The 20001-nt window shown below is 37.7% G+C and overlaps 1 protein-coding gene across 25 annotated transcripts in view; it reads right to left on the bottom strand.

The window, feature by feature from the left end:
* Positions 1-20001, bottom strand: part of plekha5 (pleckstrin homology domain containing A5) — a 172190-nt gene that overhangs the window by 56798 nt on the left and 95391 nt on the right. For 23 of the 25 annotated variants that reach the window (XM_088645674.1, XM_088645691.1, XM_088645677.1 and 20 more), the window contains one exon: positions 6460-6543. In XM_088645674.1, the coding sequence (XP_088501800.1) occupies positions 6460-6543 (84 nt within the window). Of the gene's footprint in view, positions 1-6459; positions 6544-7436; positions 7458-20001 lie in introns of those variants that run through there. The other 2 variants (XM_088645683.1, XM_088645681.1) reach the window with 2 other exon arrangements.

Genomic DNA, 20001 nt, shown 5'->3' with positions numbered 1-20001 from the left:
TACAATAAATGTACGTTGTACACTGAGAAGATACCCGGAACTTCTTACTGAGCTGTGTACATGTACATAGAGCAGAGGAGTTATACAGCATGAAAGGTGCCCATTTCTTAATAATAGAACATCTGCTCGCTTGGTGCAATGAACAGTCTCATACATGAGGCAGATTTTTTCTTATGCCAGTGGCTAAACAATCTGCTCAAAACAAATGAATCCAATAAATTTTGCATGTGGCTTCTTGCATTATTACTGAACTATAAGAGATGCACGCTTAAGTTTTAGAGGCACTGTAACAGTATGGAGACATATGGACAGAAAATCATCCATATTAAGGAAAGCCAACTAAAGTTATCATTTCATCTAAATAATGAAAAAAAAAGAAATTGCTGCACTTGTTATATCAGTTGAGATTAGAAAAACTCAAACAATATGCAACCCACAGAGTATAAAAGTACAATAATTATGTATTTTAGAAAGCTTTACCTCTGATATACTGGAGGGGGGATATGTCAAAAGTACAACTAATTTGATTCAGGTGAAAAAAAGACCTGAGAAGTGTCCACTGTGAGACTCCAGCATAACTTCTGATGCAAAATAATTTTTATACATGGCATTGCTGGGATCACCTGTAAAGCCCCAATATCTCTCTCCGATGACTGGAAGGATTAAAGGAGGCTTTGGCAGTGTAATTCCAATGAAGGGATACTGTGCAAGGTATAAAAAAGAAGATGGTAATAATATCGCATTGACATTGAAGTTACAGTATGGTAACCTGGTTATAGAGAGAAGTCTGATTCTATACTGCAGACACATAAAACCGTATTATCCTTTCCATAAATGCTAAGGTGGAATAAATAGTACTGCAGTTTGTCCTTTAATTGTAATCTGCTCTCCTCTCATTTCTTCTTTCAAACATTCCCTTTATTTAAACAGCACTGACGCTAAAGCAAAGGCTTCATTAGACATGGAAGTATAATTAAGTAACAGTAACATTACTGTATCAACTAAAGGATCCATTCTTCAATTTCAAATAAACAGCATGGTTGATTACACAAGTGCTACATTTTACAAAACTATTGTCAGAAACAGACCATTGGAAGAGGAATCGTAAGTAATGAAAAATATCACTCGTGTAGTGTGCAAAGAAACACCGAGATGTTTGTAAGGCAGTGAATAAGGGATGTTATCACTGGAGCATTCAAAGAATGATATTTAACATAGATGCTATAGAAATAGTTTCACACTGACTAGTAAAACTGCTTTTGAAAAAAGCCACTCATACAGGTATGTAATTATCTAGGGAGCGCCCAAGCTTTTGTAAGGCTCTGGGTATAGTTTTAATTATTTTTTTTGTTCATTTTAAAGATGAAGAACATTGTAATCGCATGTACTGTACTGTACAGTATCTCACTTGCATTAATGAGCACTCATCATTGCTCCTACTGATCATTTCCTATGGAATGTTTTTCTCATCTTCAGAAACACAAGCTCTCTAAAGCCTTTCACGTACAATAAGACCGATTTTCGTTATAGCTGAATCCCAAAAACATGTATGCGAACGTATCAAAGGCGTTTTGTTTTAATCACGATGAATGAGAAAAAGCAGAAATTTGCATTAAGTATCTGCATAGTTAGTGCCTTCAATATGAAAGTGAGGCCTTCTGTCTGGTTTTGCTTGGCATTAGAAGTCTGCATATAACAAGGTCCTACTTCTAATAATACAAAACCCTACCAAAATATCAGAGACAGTAAATTTCACAGAGGTGACAGATGCTATCCAAAGTAGTGTGGGCTGCCCAGCATGTTCCATGATTCCCAAGGTCTGCAAAGACATGTCTGACCAGCCATTTTACTCAGTGTGCAGTGCTTTGGGAAAGACGGCTGTTGACAATAATAATGAACAATGACCAAAGTAATGATGTAACAATCATGAAAACTTAATCCATGAGTCTCCCCCTTCCCCCCCATTACATATTTATGCCCATTACTGTTTAATGCCAAACATGCACTTCTTGTGTATCTGAACAGGCTGGTAAAATGAAACGCATTCAGCGCATTTGGACAGATAGATGGTTCAGTATTTATGCATACCATATACTGTAACATTCACAAGATAGTCATATGCATATATTTTATTGATTAATTTTAGTTTAGCAGTTTAGCATTTAATACAATCCGGACCCACATACTATTGGAACGGCTTTTGGGTTCGGATGTTAATAGGAGGCTTATAAAACCAATTAAGGGTTTTCCAACTGATTGCCCACAGCAGGTACTTGTGAACAACACATTTTCAGATGAAATTATTTTATATACTGGTGTTCCCCAGAGGTGTGTTTTGTCACCTTTACTATTTTCCATTTATACAAATGAAATGAAAATGCAGGAAACTTCTGTTAATCTGTGGATGATATGGTCCTAGTGGGATTGTTTACTAGGGATGATCAAGAAGGGGCAGAGAATTACTTTGAACAGAAAGGTGGTGAGTCAAGCACGCTTCAAATTAATGTTGATAAAACTAAAGAACTGGCTACTTGTGGTGTACTTGTAGTAAAAGGTTAGATTTTCAACCTCTCTCCCATATTAATCAACCTGAGGTGCTGGTTCAATGTTTCACATAGACAGCATATATTTTGATCAGGAAGTTTAAAGGGTTTGGGGTGAGTCTAAACATTTCAGAGAAGGTTTATAGAACGTTAGTAGAAAGCATCCTTACTTTAGGAATCACAGTGAGGTATGGTCGCCTGCGTATTAAGATTAAAGGGGAAATTGGCCACGGTTGTTAATTCTGCTAGTAAAATAATTGGTCGACCACAGAAACAGCTTAAAGAGCTGTATCATATAGCAGTTCAAAAGAAAGCTCATCTAACCGTTGAAGACCCCTCCCATTCTCATCATTACCATTTCTAAGTGCTACCTCCTGGAGGGTGTTTTAAAAGGCTTGTGGCCAAGAAACATATACAAGAAATCTTTTGTTCACCGTGCAATTAATATATTAAACACAGCTAAGTGATAGTCTCCTGTATGAAGCTATAGGATTAATGTCATGATAGTGTGATATGGGCAAAGCGAGATGTGTGTTTGAGTACGTGCATTGTTGCATGGTTAGGACTACCGTTTGTTTGTAATGTGTATTTTATGTCGAGTGTTTGTTTTTCTATTTTGTTATGGTGATGCCATCGACAAACTTCCCCCTTTTGGATGAATACATTTGTACACTTACACTTATCTAGCGCTTTTTTTTAACACTCCACTCAAAGCATTTTACAGGTAATGAGGACTTTCTTCCACCACCACCAGTGTGTAGTCCCACCTGGATAACGAGACGGCAGCCAGAGTGCGCCAGTACCCTCCCCACACACCTGTTATCAGTGGCAAGGAGAGCAGTGTAATGAGGCCAGTTCATAGATTGGGATTAATTTTTAATGGCAAGGGGGGATTTGGCATGTAAACCAGGGTAAACACGTTACTCTTTTCAAGAAACTCCTTAGGAGTTTTAATGACCATGGAGAGTCAGGGTCTTGGTTTAACGTCTTATCCGAAGGACAGCACCATTATTTACAGCATAGTGTCCCCGTCTCTAAACTGGGGCATCAGGAGTAACAGGAGTAACAGACCACAGGGTGAGCACTCCCTACAGTACATGTGCAGGAACAAGTAATAGGTTTATTTCTCATACCTGAAGAAGGCTCCACAGCCAAAACGTTGTTTTCTTTCTTCTCTTTTCAGCATGGAATAAACCTATTATTTGTTCCTTTGCAGCCTACGCATGCCGACGCAGCTCCCCACCTGAACTACTACTCCCTACATGTGCCACTAACACCTCTTCCAGCAGCAACCTTAGCTTTCCCAGGATGTCTCCCATCCAGGTACTGGCCAGGCTCACACCTGCTGAGTACCAGTGCTTGCATGTTGTTAGTTGCAGGATGATATAGCTGCTGGTTATACATATTGTAAAGTGCTTAACGCCTACATGCCGGGAGGAACATACCCAAGAATCATGCCATTTTTTAAAAGAATTCTGGAATCGCTAATTAGGCTTCAACCAATTTTAAGCCACTATGGACTTTAAACCTCTGATTTCCAGCAAAGGACTCCTGCACCCATATGAGAAAGAAAGAGAGAGACATACAGACACGTCTCTTGACATGAACCTGAAGAGCCATTAGAGACTTGGGCAGTCCCAAGCGCAGTTGAGATCTGTGTCTTTTAATACAGCATAGCCCCAACATCATTTAACGTCATTAATAAGATTACAGTACTGAAACCCAAACACTGGTAAACCAGCCAATGGCGAAATGCCATTCTCGCTGATGAAGCACATCTGTCTGGATTGGGTGGATGGTCATGTGACAGTGTGGAGAGAGAGACAGAGAAGTTTAATGATGACCTAGAAAGAGATCGTTGCATTATGTAGTGGAGTCACCTATTCAGCATTCAGAATAAAACAGCAATTGGAACCACCAATGCAGAGGTATATCTACAGAGATATCATGGCTAGGCAATATACTGACAAAGTTCTGCACCACTGAGTTGTGACGATTCTTCTTGTCAGCGTTGTCTTTTGCCAGCATGACAATAGCAGTATACAAACTATGTAGCTCGTAGTCAACAAAGGGCCAAAACTGGAAACTGCTGGTTCAGCATGACTGGCAACAAGGGACCTGCTACTGGGCATTCATTGGTGTTGAGCACCAACACCAACATTTTTGGATAAAATTTCTACATTTTATCTGTAGAAATACTGTATTAAATGAGCACATTCTTGAATATTGTTTACTGTTATAAAGAAGATCTCTGTTCTTGAGTATTGAATTGCAAAATATTTCTCCCACTGATTTTCTGTCAATTCATTTTACACTTTAATAAAATGACTTGTTCATTTACTGCTTGTCAGTCACACTGTTGATGAGCTGTGATACACTAACCTCAAACCTGTTTTTCTCTGCTTCCTGTTTCAGACAACTAATTCTTCCTATACTTCCTTCCTACAGTACCTTGAACTGCATTACTAAAGTATGCATGATCTAAGGGCTAGAGACTGTTGAGGGTCTTGAAGGGCACATGCAACATGTGACATTTTGGAATCACTGGAATAAAAACTTTGTTTTGAATTCATGGGAAACAATTGAACAGTTAAAACCCTTGAAAGTATTTACTCGAAACTCCTTCCTTACACTTTCTATTAAAATTTCCACAGTCATTTAAATGAAAATATTCATTTAGGGTTTAACTGTACAAATGTATTTGCTAAAACGTTCCAGGCATGCAGCCAGGTATCATGTGGTCGCAAAATTAGTATTTATGACAGCTTTGACTAAATGGCATTGCAAATTCAACACACATGCTCCTTAAGAAATACAGTCCAACTGACTTTACTTGACATAAGTTCTAAAAAGTATGCATTAAGCTTCACTGTCCACTGGAACTGAGGAATACTGCCAGGAATTACTGCATGCCTTGCTCCCCATCTGTTAAGATGAATTCATGGCTTCTCCTCAGACAGCTCCAGAGTAACATCATGAATTGCATTTATTAGGAAGGCTGAATCACCATGACAGTCAAGGTGAACTCGGAAGGAGAGGCAAAGCCGTGCTACTCCAATTGTGTGCCGTCCATTTTGAAAAAGCACTTATCAGGGCAAAGCCAATTAGCAGCCAGCAGACAAACACCATTCTCAGGTAATTTATATGATAATGTTCCTCTGTTCCACCACCCGCAATTTATACAATGTTTACATATTAAAATTACACAGACTGGAAGGGATTAAAATTTACAGAGGATGTATCTTTTGGTAGATCATGTAAATCATATTTGGAATTGCTCTAGGCTTATAATAGCGTTTTGTTATATCTTGTGTAAAGATTATGTCCCTATATGGAAAACGAATTTCCATCTGGCAGGCATTTCCCCTTTAATGACTAACGTTCATTGGCCCTTGAATGCAATCTTCTCTTCATGTTAAATCAATAAATTACACCGATGCGATTTAATATCAGTCAAGGAAACAGAGCAGACAGCTCTTACCCTTCGTTTTGAGAATTTCCCAAAGAACCAGAAAATGAGGCAATGAACAGTCAGTAAATTATTATGCCAAATGAACTGATCTGATTTGTTAATAAAAACTTTAAAATATTAAACATAAACGATAAACCTTATATTAAGCCATTTAAAAGTGCGACTTAGGACCTACACCATTCCAACACCTAATCTCAGATGCTAAAAAGGCAAATATACCATCATTTTTAAATTTATATTAAGTATTTTGACTAAATACTTAAACTTTAAAATGCTCCAATACATCAAACAGATGAGCTGCAAAAATCTTTACATTGTCAAACATCAGGAAGAAATATAGCACATCACTTTTCAGTTCTGTATCGACCTTTTATTTTGCCATGCTTGCTCTGGATCTTGCGAAGCATCACTTCTGATTAACAAAGACCAAGAACAGTGACTTACTGCTCGCTGACCACGAAGATGCAGTTGTCTTGGGATGGCAGACCTGAGACAGGGTGCTTGCAAGTTACCTTCCTTTCATTATGACTGTTGAAGAAAAAGGAAAAGAAATATTTCCATATTAGTACACATCGGCATGCCACAGGCCTTTTGTGAGATCGCCCATGGTTGCAGAACCCTTAACGAAAATGCAAGTGACTGTCCAACCCCTCACAGTGCATAAGCTTCAGATAATCCCAGCAGAAAATTTCTATCCTGTTAATAAAGGAAAAAAACAAAATGATTCAGAATTGCAATGCTAGCTCCAGTTCTAGAAGGGATTGCATTTCTTCATCTCCTAGGCAGCTGGATGTGGAATTTAACAATGTGGTGAAAATGTAATTCCAAAAGTTTTGCATCATTCAGGAGAATTACAGGATCAGCAGTAGTTTGTACTTGAGTGTCGTACAGAAAAAGAACAGAGAAAAAAAAACTTTTTTTTTTTTTTTTTTTTTACTGGAAGCCTGCCTACATCTGCTCAAGTTCTTAGCCCCTAAAAAAAAAGTTTCCACCCTGGGCTGCATCTAATGACATACTGTACATGATCACTTCTTATTATAAAGCATGATTTTTGATACTGTTTTGTGGTTTTGTTAAGGATTCCAAAATCCGACCGTCTGTAAAAATGCTGCGGAGACTAAACCACAATAACTAAAACAGAGGACAGAGCAGTCTTCTGCAGTTATCCATTCCTTCTGTTAATTTCTCAGCTCGCAGCATACAAGGATAAGGACACACAGAAAACAGACAGTAAAAAAACAAAACAATTATAACACCTTCTGTAACATTATAAATATCATGTTCGAAAGAACAGTTACAAAATGGAAAAAGAAAAAGAAACATTCCTTTCATTCCAGCCTCAGTACTGGCTTTCTGTTCCAAACCTAAGATCACAGTAAATAAGTCAAACTATAAAAGATATGACTTGTTTTTTTACACACCTTGCATAGTTGCTTTTACTGAATTTTAACATGATAATCCTCTTCTCCCGGAATGGAATGTGTATCTTAATTCTTCCTTCCTTGTTTTTGAAAAGAGTAATCCAAGTAGTTTAGGAGCGACAGTACAGTTATCTCTAGTCATGCTCTGATCACAAGAATACTAAGACACCCACACCCCATTCTACTCTAATTAAGGCTTCTTTCATGGGCTAACTTATCTAAAAATACAGTTAGTGTACCAGCAACATCACATACTGTAGGCTGTGAAACAATCATTTCTGTCTTAAGAGCTTAGACATTGTTTTATAAATGGTAACAAATAAGCAGACACTTCTTTCATTTTACATTTCCTTCACATCTAAAGCTGACACTCTCAATTCCAAAGATTACAGCACAACAAAGTGTTTGGGACATGTTTGTATATAGCTCAGTGTCAGGCTGTAAATTCAAATTGTTTAAAATAGAACTTGTATAAGCCTGCTTAAGGCCTACATAACTTGATAACTGGCTGTTTATAATTCATGAAGTATCTTGTCATCAGTGCCAATATGTTGCAATGAAAAGTTTCAGCACAGATCAACTTAACATTAATCATAACATAAAATGAAATAAGGACAGTTTTTCAGCATAATTTGGAAAAACTGCCTGACCCAAACATCTCTAACTAATCCAAACATGATGGAAGGATCTTGTTAGTGGTTATAGGGCAGACTTATGGCACCATATTTCTTGTGTATTACTTTATATGTTTGCATTTCCTCTAGATTTTTATTATTTATTTCATCCATGAGAGATGTAGTTTTACTTATTTCAATATCACATTAACACCTAGAGAACAGAAATAGTGGGTGCATTTCCAAATGATAATCTCTAATGGTTCTATAATGACAGGAAAATAAACTTACACAAACTTTAAAAATATTTTAGGAACTTAACAACACTTAAAGATGGAGCCATTTCTGGACAAAACATGGTACAACATTAACAGTGTTTAAAACTACAATTTCTTAGCACTAGTCCTTTTAAAATCCCAGGTTGTTTAAGGAAATTCATTTAAGCACATAATGTGAATTAAAAAAATACTGGAAAAGAACATATGGTAGTGTGCTTACTACAAATTATAGGAAAAATACATCATACATACTGTAATACCAGCAATTTGAATTCTTATATAATCTGAATGGCCAGAATTACTCTAATAAACAAAACTTGGCATATACTGTAATTGAGATTGGTCAAAAATATCAGGGATCTGTGACAAGAATGAGGGCTAATGTAGTAAGTACTCCTGGCACAATATTGGGCCAGGACTGCTTTGATAACAGTATATTATCCACTAACTGAAAAACAAACAGCTGCTGATGTTTAATGTATGGGGCAGGGGCTTAATATAATGATGCCATCCTTTCTGCAACAAAATCAGTAAAATGTCCTTTTATGTATTTGTGTCTCTCTCCATACTTTAATAAAAATGGAACTGCAGATAAGGAAGATGAAAAAGTACTACCGTACAGTCGACAAAGCTCAAGCAATTGTTTCACCTTGTACTATTTTTACCAAAAAAATAAACGACTGATGAAACCATCTCCATATTTCAGCTAATGACATTACCCAAAGTCGAACCCCCCGCAACACCTGAAACAAAGAGCTGAACGTGCACTCAGGAGCCCAAGGAGCCACATCAGCAGCAGCCACACAAACATCTGCCTCCGAAGGTTGGCACTACAAAAGGTACATGGCAAGACCATGTTTAGCCAAACAGGATACTGAAGCAGAGCAGCTTTGGTTCAAAAAACATTACATGGCTTTGGCTCTTCATAACGGGATTTAAAAACGCACAGCGAATTAATATTAAATGCCCAAGACTCCGCTTGTCTGCAATATGGGATAGGCCACTTCTCTTAAAAATCATCTTAAAAATATTTAAGCTCAGGTCTGTCAGCAAGGCAGCATGACTAAGTAATGGAGACACTGCATTATCGAATGTCCTCTATGCCTGTCACAAAGCATTCAGAAAAACAGATAAATATAACTGAGAACATTTTATTTCTTACGTGACATGTTTTCTAGGAAGAACCTGTGTACTGACAAGGTCAGCCTGAGCAGTGTTTTGAACTGAATTCAGCTAAAAAACAAAGAGGCAATAAAATGCTCGACAACACGCACACACTGCACCACCAAAACATGACATGTGAGAACAGCACGCTCCGGAGAAGTGACCCATCGTGCTATCTGCTAGCTCATTCCTATGACTATGTGCAAGTCCCATGATTCCTAAGGACTTTAAGTTAGCGGGAGACCTCAGTTTTCCGTGGTCTGTGGAAGGCAGCTGATGTACAGTAACTTACATCACAAGTGTCACGCTCATCAGCATGCATGCTTCTCTGTTGTTTTCTCAGAAACAGAAGACACAGCAAATGTGTCAATTCAAGACAGATTCAAGGGTTTTCAAGTAGTGTTTGAAAGATTAAAAAAAACTGAAGCACAATTCAGTCCATAAGAAGGTACTGAACCAAAGCGATAGAAGGCAAATTACACACCTTTCGAGACTAAACAACCGACGGGTCCCACATTCCCTTAGTCATCTATGAACATCTTATTGCATCAAACCTACATGCTGCCACTAATAATCAGAGGCGCAGTTCCCTAATGTTTTGACAGGACAGCACACATTCTTATATTTCTATCATTGTAACGATGTCCCACTAACTCTATTTTTATTTATTATAGTCTGCTCCACCAACATGAAATGGCACTGGGTAAACCGAAGCAGATACCAAGTAGGGCTGAAACCAAGAACTTTGGTATTTAAGACTTTAATGAGGCTGAAAAGCATTACTTGCAAACAATGCTTGATGTGTAAATCAAGAGGTGTCGGATCTCAGTGTGAGTTGGAGAGTGAGGATGTACAAGGGACAAAGGAAATAATATAGCTCTTAACCCCTTCCATGTGCAGAACATCGAAAAAACACACTGGCAACACATACTCAAGCAACCACTGCGGATAACATGCTAGCAAGGTAACTTAATGTTTAAGTAGTAACTTGTAAGCCCATTTCAGCAAAGGCTTGAATATTGGTAAAAAGAAAAAGATTATGCCATTTACCTAAAATTCCCTTCCCAATTTTATCCTAAAATACCACAACATACATGCCTCACAAGAAGTGAGGTGTGGATGCAAAATCCTTTTGTATTACTAAACCCACCCTGAGCAGTAAGGACCATACGCAGAGCAGTCTTTGAAAGTGAAGTTGTACTCTAAGTCCTCATTCCATCCCCCCCATGCAAAAAAGGGGAGTAGCCTCTAGAAGAGCAAAAAAATGTTAGCCAGGGTATTGAGTTTAGTCATAGAAGTCTGTCAAATGTATTTAGCTTGATAAGAGGTAATTAAAGGATTAGAAAATCATTCTGCAACTGTTTTAATTTATGTACTGGGTGGCCCTTTATCCTACCTCAGCCATGTGCAGTCTAATAAAAGAAAACTCATAAATCCCATTTGTAATTAACCATTTTACATCAAACTGCCCATACCCTAAGAATTGCATGAATGATCACCGCCACTTATTTTCCCCACCAGTCTTTTAAAATGAAGAAATACTCAAAAAATCTGAAGATTAAAATGTTCAGATTTGTTATTCCTCCACTTAACTAGTCTGAAGTCTAATTAAACTCTTCCTAATCGGAGGGGAAAAGCTGCATGGAAAAAGACTACAGTAAATCTACAATTTAATATGCGGATATCTACATATATGGGAGCATGCTGACAGAAAACAAAAGGCGATTACAAATCATCCTAATTAGCTGTAAACACAATTTATCAAGACATTACCGGAGGGCATCAGGAAAGAGGGTGGTAATTAGTGTAAAGAGGAAAGCAGGCTGCTGAGAAATGAGATGGAGAGAGTGAGGTGGCAGGGACAGGCTGGTACAGGTGCTCCAAATGATAAATGGCTCCCACAGAAAGAACATCCTGTGCTGTATCTAAATCACATATTTGCACCATCACTACTTAAAAAAAAGGAATGTTAGTCATCCAACTTCAAAAAAGAACAAGCATTATATTGCAGATTATGAATCTTACATATCTAGCGTATTTGCAAGGGCTGTATATTCAGATTCTAAGAAAGAATAATGAATTCACTTACTACTGAGCTGCAATGCAGACAGTTTCATTTTCATAGACTATTTCCTAATCATACAATCACCTCAAAACTAGTGTCAGCAATATATGCATGATGTCCTGTGGAAACCCACATTTCTAAAGTTAATATTTTACGTATTGGATGCAGCTGTGAAATAAAAAAAAATCAACTAAGGAAGAAAGACACTTAAAACAAGATGCCCAGACAGTTCCTGAAATCAAGGCTCATGTTGCTAAACATGAAAGGAAGGCATTAGATAATTAAAACTCGAAATAACTATTTGAATTCCAAATTGTGTGCAATTAGATTACGCAAATACACATTTGTACTGTGATTTATAAAAGCCCTGTTGCATCACTACTAACCTTTCTAAAGGGCAAACATAGCAATCTTGACTTTCCAGAATTCTAAATTTACACAGCTGTGGACTGTCGCTGTCTCTAAAGAAAAGGTTTTGTGGTTAGATGTGAGAATATTAAGTAACGTTTCAGCATTAGAAGGTCATAGAAAAAACTATAATGCATTTAGCAGCACAGACAGGAAACAGAAAACACTGAAGTTAAACCATACATGTTAGATGACAGAGTAATGCAGTATTAGCTGTGTGATATACAGTATTCAGGAAATCTACTTCATGAATGTTGCTTATAAAAAAAACACACTTATGAAATTAATGATGTTTTAGCTTTCTAGTGAGCTGGATAAGTAAGGTAAGAGTCAGGTTAGAGACCCTTCAGTTAAACTCTTATAACTACAGTTTCAACCCTGTGGAAATGTCCTCCAAAGCATTTCTACTGCACTAGTGAACGAAATCTTAGGCTGTCTGCACTCCAAACCTTGGAGTGTTGAGAATCTCTGCTCTAGTAGACCAGCCTCTTACGATGGTACAGTAATCACCTGAAGCTGGTGGACCTGTTTACTGTACAAACCCGCAGATGACTGTTTGAAATGGACATCTGAACACACATGAAAGCACACATGCTACTGAACAGAGTGATGTACTATTAGATGTTTTACTGGCAGACCTCACCACTATCAGCTTTCATTTATAAAAATAGGTAATGAAAAAATTCCAGTGCAGAGTGATGGGGGAAGTGGGGATGCATGGTGCATTTAGGAGCAGCATTACAAAGATCTCTGGTCTTAAAAATGCTCTTCACTGCTCACATACAGTATCTGGTTCAAAGTTGTATGAATGAACAGAGTAGCTGTTAAACAGATTACTCTTTGTATACCATCAACTGTAGTAATTTCAGATATCTTCTATATTTTGTACAATATTCTTACATGCTTTTCAATTTTATTTCAATCACAGTTGCATTTTCAAAACCAGCAATGGCACCAAACATCTCAGATGCTGTAAGAAAACTAATAGAAAATCAAATTCAGAATACACTCTAGCAGAATTGCATTCACTGTGACCACTGGAGGAATGCACTTTAACGATGGGTAAGCATTAAAAAGAAAGACAAAATATTAAAGTAGAAACATAATAAAAATACTTTTTCCATCCTTTGTTATTGTCCATTAGAACCTGGTCCCAATATTGGTTGCATAGAGGTCACTTTTGCACAAGAAGGACCTCTTAGTTTATACCTTCCACTCCAGAAATTAACACAGTAAATAACACCTCAGACTATGTTTTAAAAACTTTACTAAACCTTCAAGAAAATATTATGAACCTATGAAAAACAGAACACAAATGGGCATCAACCAAAATAAAAGTTCTCAGTGAATGCAGCTCTTAAAATGGCAAAAAAAAAACTTTAACACCTAAAAAGCAAGTGATTTTTGCACAGTGCTTCACGCCATTCTGTAGAATTATATACAGTACAGTATATTTTTTCAGCCTTGCACTGCCCTAAATAATTGGTTTACAATACAATGCAAGCTTTTTAATGCTGTCATTTCAAAATAGATATGCCTGTCAAAAAATCCAGTACTGCTTTCAGAACTGCAGAATACCGTGCAGGGAAAAGCTCATTAAACAGTCAACACAATATATAACTGCTGAAAGGCACAAGGTCATCAGCAATCAGTGACAGTGTAGAATTGTTGTGTAAGGACTTCATCCTGAGGGTTTTACTTCAACAGCCAACACATAATATATCTATACTTAAAATGCAAAAATCTACACTTTCTTAGAAAAAAAGCATATACCTTTTGCTTAAAAGAAAATAGAAACTGTTTTAGCACCGGCATCTAGTTTAAAACCATTAATAAAATCAAAGTAGCCCATAAAGAGAGCATCTGGGCTTCATGTTAACTCACCAGGTTGTGAACAGACACTATCTCATTCTGCAAGTGTTGCTATTTAATAGCATGCAGCTGGATAACCTGTACTTGCTAAGCTAAATGAAACTGGGTTCATTTTTGTTGATTACAAGCTTGAAAGAATGTAACCACATGAAAATACACCACCAATCATGAATATATCTATTCTTCACGATCGTCTTGCCCACTCAGAATGTTACAACCAAGGAAACATCCCACACAGTAAACAGGTTTTGCTCTCCTTTAGAGCTGCAGAACATTGCATGCATGTTAATATGGAAAGCTTTAGAGATATTGTTACACTTTCCAATTCACTGCAAAATAGCGTTGTGCACCTAAAACAGCTGTGAAAAATGTTTTTTTTTACAGTGGCTGCCCTCTAAACAAACTAAGCCACTGATCCCACCCCCACCCCACAATGCAGTAGTCACATCTGTTCAGCAATTTCTAAAATACACTCAACACAAAAACCCTTATGATACTCTATAGTAATGTACCAGGCTACATTGCAGGCAGGACAGAATACATGGTAATACCTCTTTGAATTCCAGTCCACATATTCCCAAAGTAAATTTGTCCAATTTTAAAACGTTGAATTGACTGTCTTTTAAGTATACATAACTCAAGGGGACCTTCAGCAGTCCTGCCCAGGACTAAATACAGGCCTCCCTGCACTATACTGTACACTAATGATACCAAACTGGTAAATTAATTCATCAAATACACATTAAAACGAGCTTCTAGTCCCCATTCACACCAATGCATCGTAATGTTTTTTTTAATAAAGGAAGCACATGCAAACAAGCAACAGTTTTAACAAGTTACGAGTTTAAAAATGTCTTGCTTTTTGGTGAGGCATCTTAAAGAATGCTAACATCTTAAAGCATTTCTGAAGCTGCTGCATTATTAAAGTAATGGCTAACCAATCCCTCTGGGGTACACCAGGCTCTGATTTCAGCAGACCTTTCAAATGGCTGAATGCTGAACAGGCAGAACGGGATGGCTGAGGCTGTTCATAAAAGACAGTCAGATGGAGAGAGCTGCTTTCAGAACCAAGGACATCAGTCAAATCGCAGGCCAAGAGGTGGTCATGTAACTAAAGTCCAAGAACTTATTTAGACATTAGTCTGCATATAATTTCTGAAAGAGGTTAGTCTATAATCATCTTAGGAAACGACTTTAGAAGAATATAACCAAGATCCAGGTTTGGGTGGAGGTTAAGGGCAACAGTCACAACGAATCAAATTTATCAACTCTGTCCAATCATAACACTACAAAAGAACTGTCTTACAGCTTTTCATTTGGTCATTTTTGAGTCATCTCGTGTAGCTTTGTAATCGGACAAAAAGCTAAATTAACATTTATAACTATTCGCCTTTCAAAAAAAGAGAGCTTAGAGCTTAGTTCTCTGCTTTCAGCACATCTGTCTAAACTACAGTAATTCTGACTTATCTACTTGTCCCCTCACAAAACTGCAGAAAAGAAGAATTCTGACAAAAACAAGACTGGTGGAAGTATGGATATCCCCAGTTCAAAGAAATCCCATAAGAAACAGAAAAGAAAATGTATATATCCTCTATTTTCATTAGTCCTGCCTGCATTAAGAATAGAAACACACAGTACACAAAACTAAACCTTTCTACTTTAACCTCAATTAGTGCTGCGAGTTAAGCAGATACCGTATCTGTCTCCAGAAGACACCTAGTCTATTTTAGCTTTGTTTACGATCTCGGCAAATAAAAGACATTTCCGATACGGATTATAGGATAAGCAGACTGAAAACACTTTTAACCTTAGTCTGATCACATCCGCTTGCAAATAAAAAATGAACCTGATTACATCATCCAGCATATTCTTCCGTCGCTGTTCCTTTTAATCATCAGAATTCATACACTCCAAAAGACGTTACAACAACCATGAGGTGAACCAGACACATGGATGCACAGAAAACACAATAAAGTAGCAGTAAAACGACACTACATTCACGAAAAAAAATGATTATCTAAAAATAAAATTAAGCTTATTCAACTAAGATTGTGTAATGATTCTAACAGTAATTTTCAAATGAAATGATTCTGAATGCTTGTGAAAGTGATCTCAAACAGCATACTGTACGTTCAGTTTTAATAACTAAAGGTTATCAATGGTTCTTTCATTTCATGTTGGCTGGGGGCAGGGATGCCACACGTTTATTTAATACATAAAATGAACTGCAATGCCGGGGAAACTGCTTTTGCTATTTAAATGTGAACTTTGATGAGTTCCACACTCGTGCCATAGATTAGCCTCAGTGTGACGGGGAAGGGCTGGCGCTGGTTGTTTTAATCATTCGCCTGTCGATATTCGAGAAGCAAAAAGTGTGCAGCTGTGCAGAGTCTTGCACCGTGGCAGATATACTGTACACCACACCAATGGCAAGCAGCTACTGCCAGTCCTTTCTGCCTGCCCTAGGTCTCACCCTGCAGAGTCTGCCAAGTGGGACATCTCGCTGAGACAATGGCTCAGTGACTTTTGCCAAATTATTTTCTACTGTTTTCAAGGTTCAGGGACACAGTCATTTCAAATTGATACCTTTTGCTGGCTTTTCAGCAAATAAAGTATCGGGACACTATTACCTGGAGTCGGAAATGTGATCGCTCCAACTAAAACAATGGCCAGGAGACGAGACTCTCGCCGTTAGAGGGCTTTCATCTTTCAGCGCACGTGAGCCAGACACGCAGAAAAGAGCGCAAAGGCTTCTCCGCGTCGCCACCATTGTCAGGCTATGAGAACCAGACTGCAGAGGTCCCCTCACATCGGACTCCCATCGATCGGCTCTGCTGGGATTGAGAGGAGCTTGGAAAGACGGAGCTGTCCGCATCCCTGCCACAGCTAAAGGAAGCGAAACCCTCGTTTGTGCATTGCTACACCGTGCAGCACCTGCCAAGACTGGCCTGATTCACTAAATGACAATTTCCGGTTTGAGACTCTCGCCACTCTTCCCACAACAGGAGATTTGAGCCAGCTTCTACCGCACGTTTATCCTGATCCTGCTGTGTTCAAATGGTCTTAAAATTAAAAGAAAACCTATAAAATAGCCACAGTTCCTTTAAAACAGAAAAATATCACTTTTACCACTAAAAGCAGTAAGTGTGGGATATACAAAATGTATTGCCAAATCAATTGCAGTTGGGTTGCATTAGTTTTTTTTATACATATTTAAAAAGATCATCAGAGTAAATCAGCAACCTTCTCTACTTATGAATCATGCCCAGAACAGCAGGGCTCTCTACGTTAAACACAGCAAATCTTTACAGCTTTAATTTAGCCACGTATGAATCAATAACCATTTGCTTGTGTAGTGGGCAGGAGACCTGGAAGACTGAATATTCTTTCGAACAATTATGGCAATGAAGGCTGTACCGCAACGTTTATCTTGGATTATTTTGTTACGAATTATAATCCAAAGAAATTAAAACTATTATGGTCAATGTAACAAACCTCACAACAACTGAATAACAGTTCACCAAAGGCAACACACATCCCACTAAAATAGGTCACTGCTGCCTGTTCAAGACTGTATTGTAAGCACACAGTAATAACAAATCTTTTGCTTCTTTTATACATTATTATCCAGAATAAGAAAAAGAAAAGAAAAGAAGCAAATCTTTTCTTAAAGATTTTAGCAGAAAAAGAATGAACAATGAAACCAACACATAGTTGTCCTGTAATATAACTACTTTTGTGAGAATTTCCATGGTGACTGCAACATGTGCTATTCTTTCCAGTAATTTACATCAGTCAATGTCTCGGCAAATAAAGGACATGACAGGAGCACTAAGACTGTGCATGTCTTTCTACAACGCTACACTAACTGCCATCTCAGAAACACTTCTACTACTTTTTCCTACTATAAGGAAAATGTGAACTGTCACAAAGCATTGAAATGATACTTTTTTTTTTGTTGCTTTCGATTGTTTTGAAACTAGGCCTGATAAAAGATGAAAGCAGATAAGAACTGAAGGAATGAAAAAATCTTGACAGACCAGCCCATTTCATAACCATCGCAGAGGGTTAAAACAGTCAACCTTCACATTAACACCTGTTAGGCGGCCAGGACTTTCCTGCTGCTTACTTTGTACTATGCTAACAATAACGGCCTTCCCAGTACAATGAGGATCCAATTAGTTCAGCGCACTAATGGGCTTAACTCAAGATGAAACACATTCTTGAGAAGGCGTCACACCGGCAACAATAAAGAGCCTAATTAGTGGACAATACTTATGGTAATTGAAAAACTAAATGGATCCCTAAAACTTTGAATGTCAAGTAAACCTACAAAGGATATAGGTGTTACACAATCCGTAAAGATATTTCAAAGTTATCAATCCTACTTTAAATACGTATGCTTTTCACAGTGATACACAGAAGGGTACATTCCTCAGAAACCTCCAGCAATAACTCTGCTGGGCTGCGCGAACATACTTAGAAACACCAGCAGTAATGCAACATTGTAATTTAACTTTGATGTCATCCCTTAGTTTTAAAGATTAAAGACGCTCTTTAAACATGTCACTAAAGTGGTTTTCTGCCATGGTTCTTTAACCTAACAACTAAGACAAGTTAGCTGAATTCAATGGCAGATTTTGTTTTAAACCTGCTAGAGTGAATAGGTATCAATGTCTTGGGAGTGAAATATTCACTGGTATAAGAGAATTTCAAACACATCGAAAGAATTACTGAGTGTCATACAAAAAAATAAACACCTGAATGTTCTCTGAAAACACAAAATGTTTATAAATGCTTCAATCCAACTATAAAATGTAAACATTTCCTTTAATGGTAGCTCCAAAATCAGTTCAACTTCCACGTTAACACTATACAATGTACTAATGGGCTTAATTAATGTACAGTCTACTAAAGAGCTCATGTTGAATATTGTGAACATTTTTGTAATCCCCATTATAAAAAGGTGTTGCTGTCCTTTCATTAGATAGGCAAAAGTACTGATTTTTTAGTCCTGAACACAAAAGACTACGATTACATTACTATATGATTCAAGTCATCAAAATACTGAAAGGAAGGGACAAAGTCAACCCAATGGAATCAAAAGTGAGACGCAAACTAGAGGACCAAAAGTACAGTATAAAGTAAGGAATAGTGCATTTATAACTGAGAACAGGACACGCCTGCTTTCTAGAAATACAGTACCAAGACGTGTTGCTGCTCATACTGACTCCTTTCAAAAAATGGCTGCGTAACCTACTTTCATTTCAAACTTTATGTTCCTAATTTAAGTCTTATAATGCAAGAGATTCTAATGAAGAGCAAGTTGACTGGAAGTCCTCCAGTTTGCTCCACTACTTGCTGTAAAGATCCTGTTAACTGATAAATAACCAAGGGGTTGGTTGCCACAAAACTGTGGAATATATTGAATAGGAGGGCCTGCTCCAATTTGGACAACTTGTACTTGGGATATGAAGTATTTTGAAGGGTCTAGGAAATAAATACAGTGATTTTAACTATTCTGTCTGACTTGATAGTGCTGCAAGCACATGTAGCGAATACCTCAGCTAAAATCTTCCTAAAAAGTTGAGTACATATGGATCCATCTGGTTTCTACAGGATCTCTGATGACATCCTTCTAAACACTGCTGGTGCACTCTGAAAACTGGAATTACATTCCGTTGCTTAAATATAATCGTTTTATTTCCAAATTACCTTTTAATTAAATTTCTCCGTATGGGTATATTAAGAACGGGTAAGAATTCTAGTATTCACTTTGTTGTTTTTACTCTGAGAAGATATCCGCCTTGCCATCATTCGAGTCACATAACAACACAAACGTCTTTTCACAGCTCAACTGACAAACAGAATCCTACATTAATAAACGTACCTGAAAGATAGTATCGCCCAACACCACGAAAAAAAAACAACAAGCACAGCAGCATGGCATGGCATGGCATGGCCACTTGCAGGGCCAGACATAGATGCTCACGCACGAGCTGCAATTTACATTGTAGGTACTTAAGTGCTCTGGACAAAATCTGAGATGCCCATGTTTACATGGCAGGGATCTGCAGCTGCTCTTAATGCACTGCACAATTTAAAAGCCGCCTTTCATTTAAAGACACTTTTTTCCTAAATTTGCACATGGGTGTGCTAGATAC

Source organism: Lepisosteus platostomus, chromosome 9 (assembly GCF_059453375.1).
Source record: "Lepisosteus platostomus isolate fLepPlt1 chromosome 9, fLepPlt1.hap1, whole genome shotgun sequence".
NCBI classification, from domain to species: Eukaryota; Metazoa; Chordata; class Actinopteri; order Semionotiformes; family Lepisosteidae; genus Lepisosteus; species Lepisosteus platostomus.
This window is presented reverse-complemented; position numbering and strand designations above follow the sequence as displayed.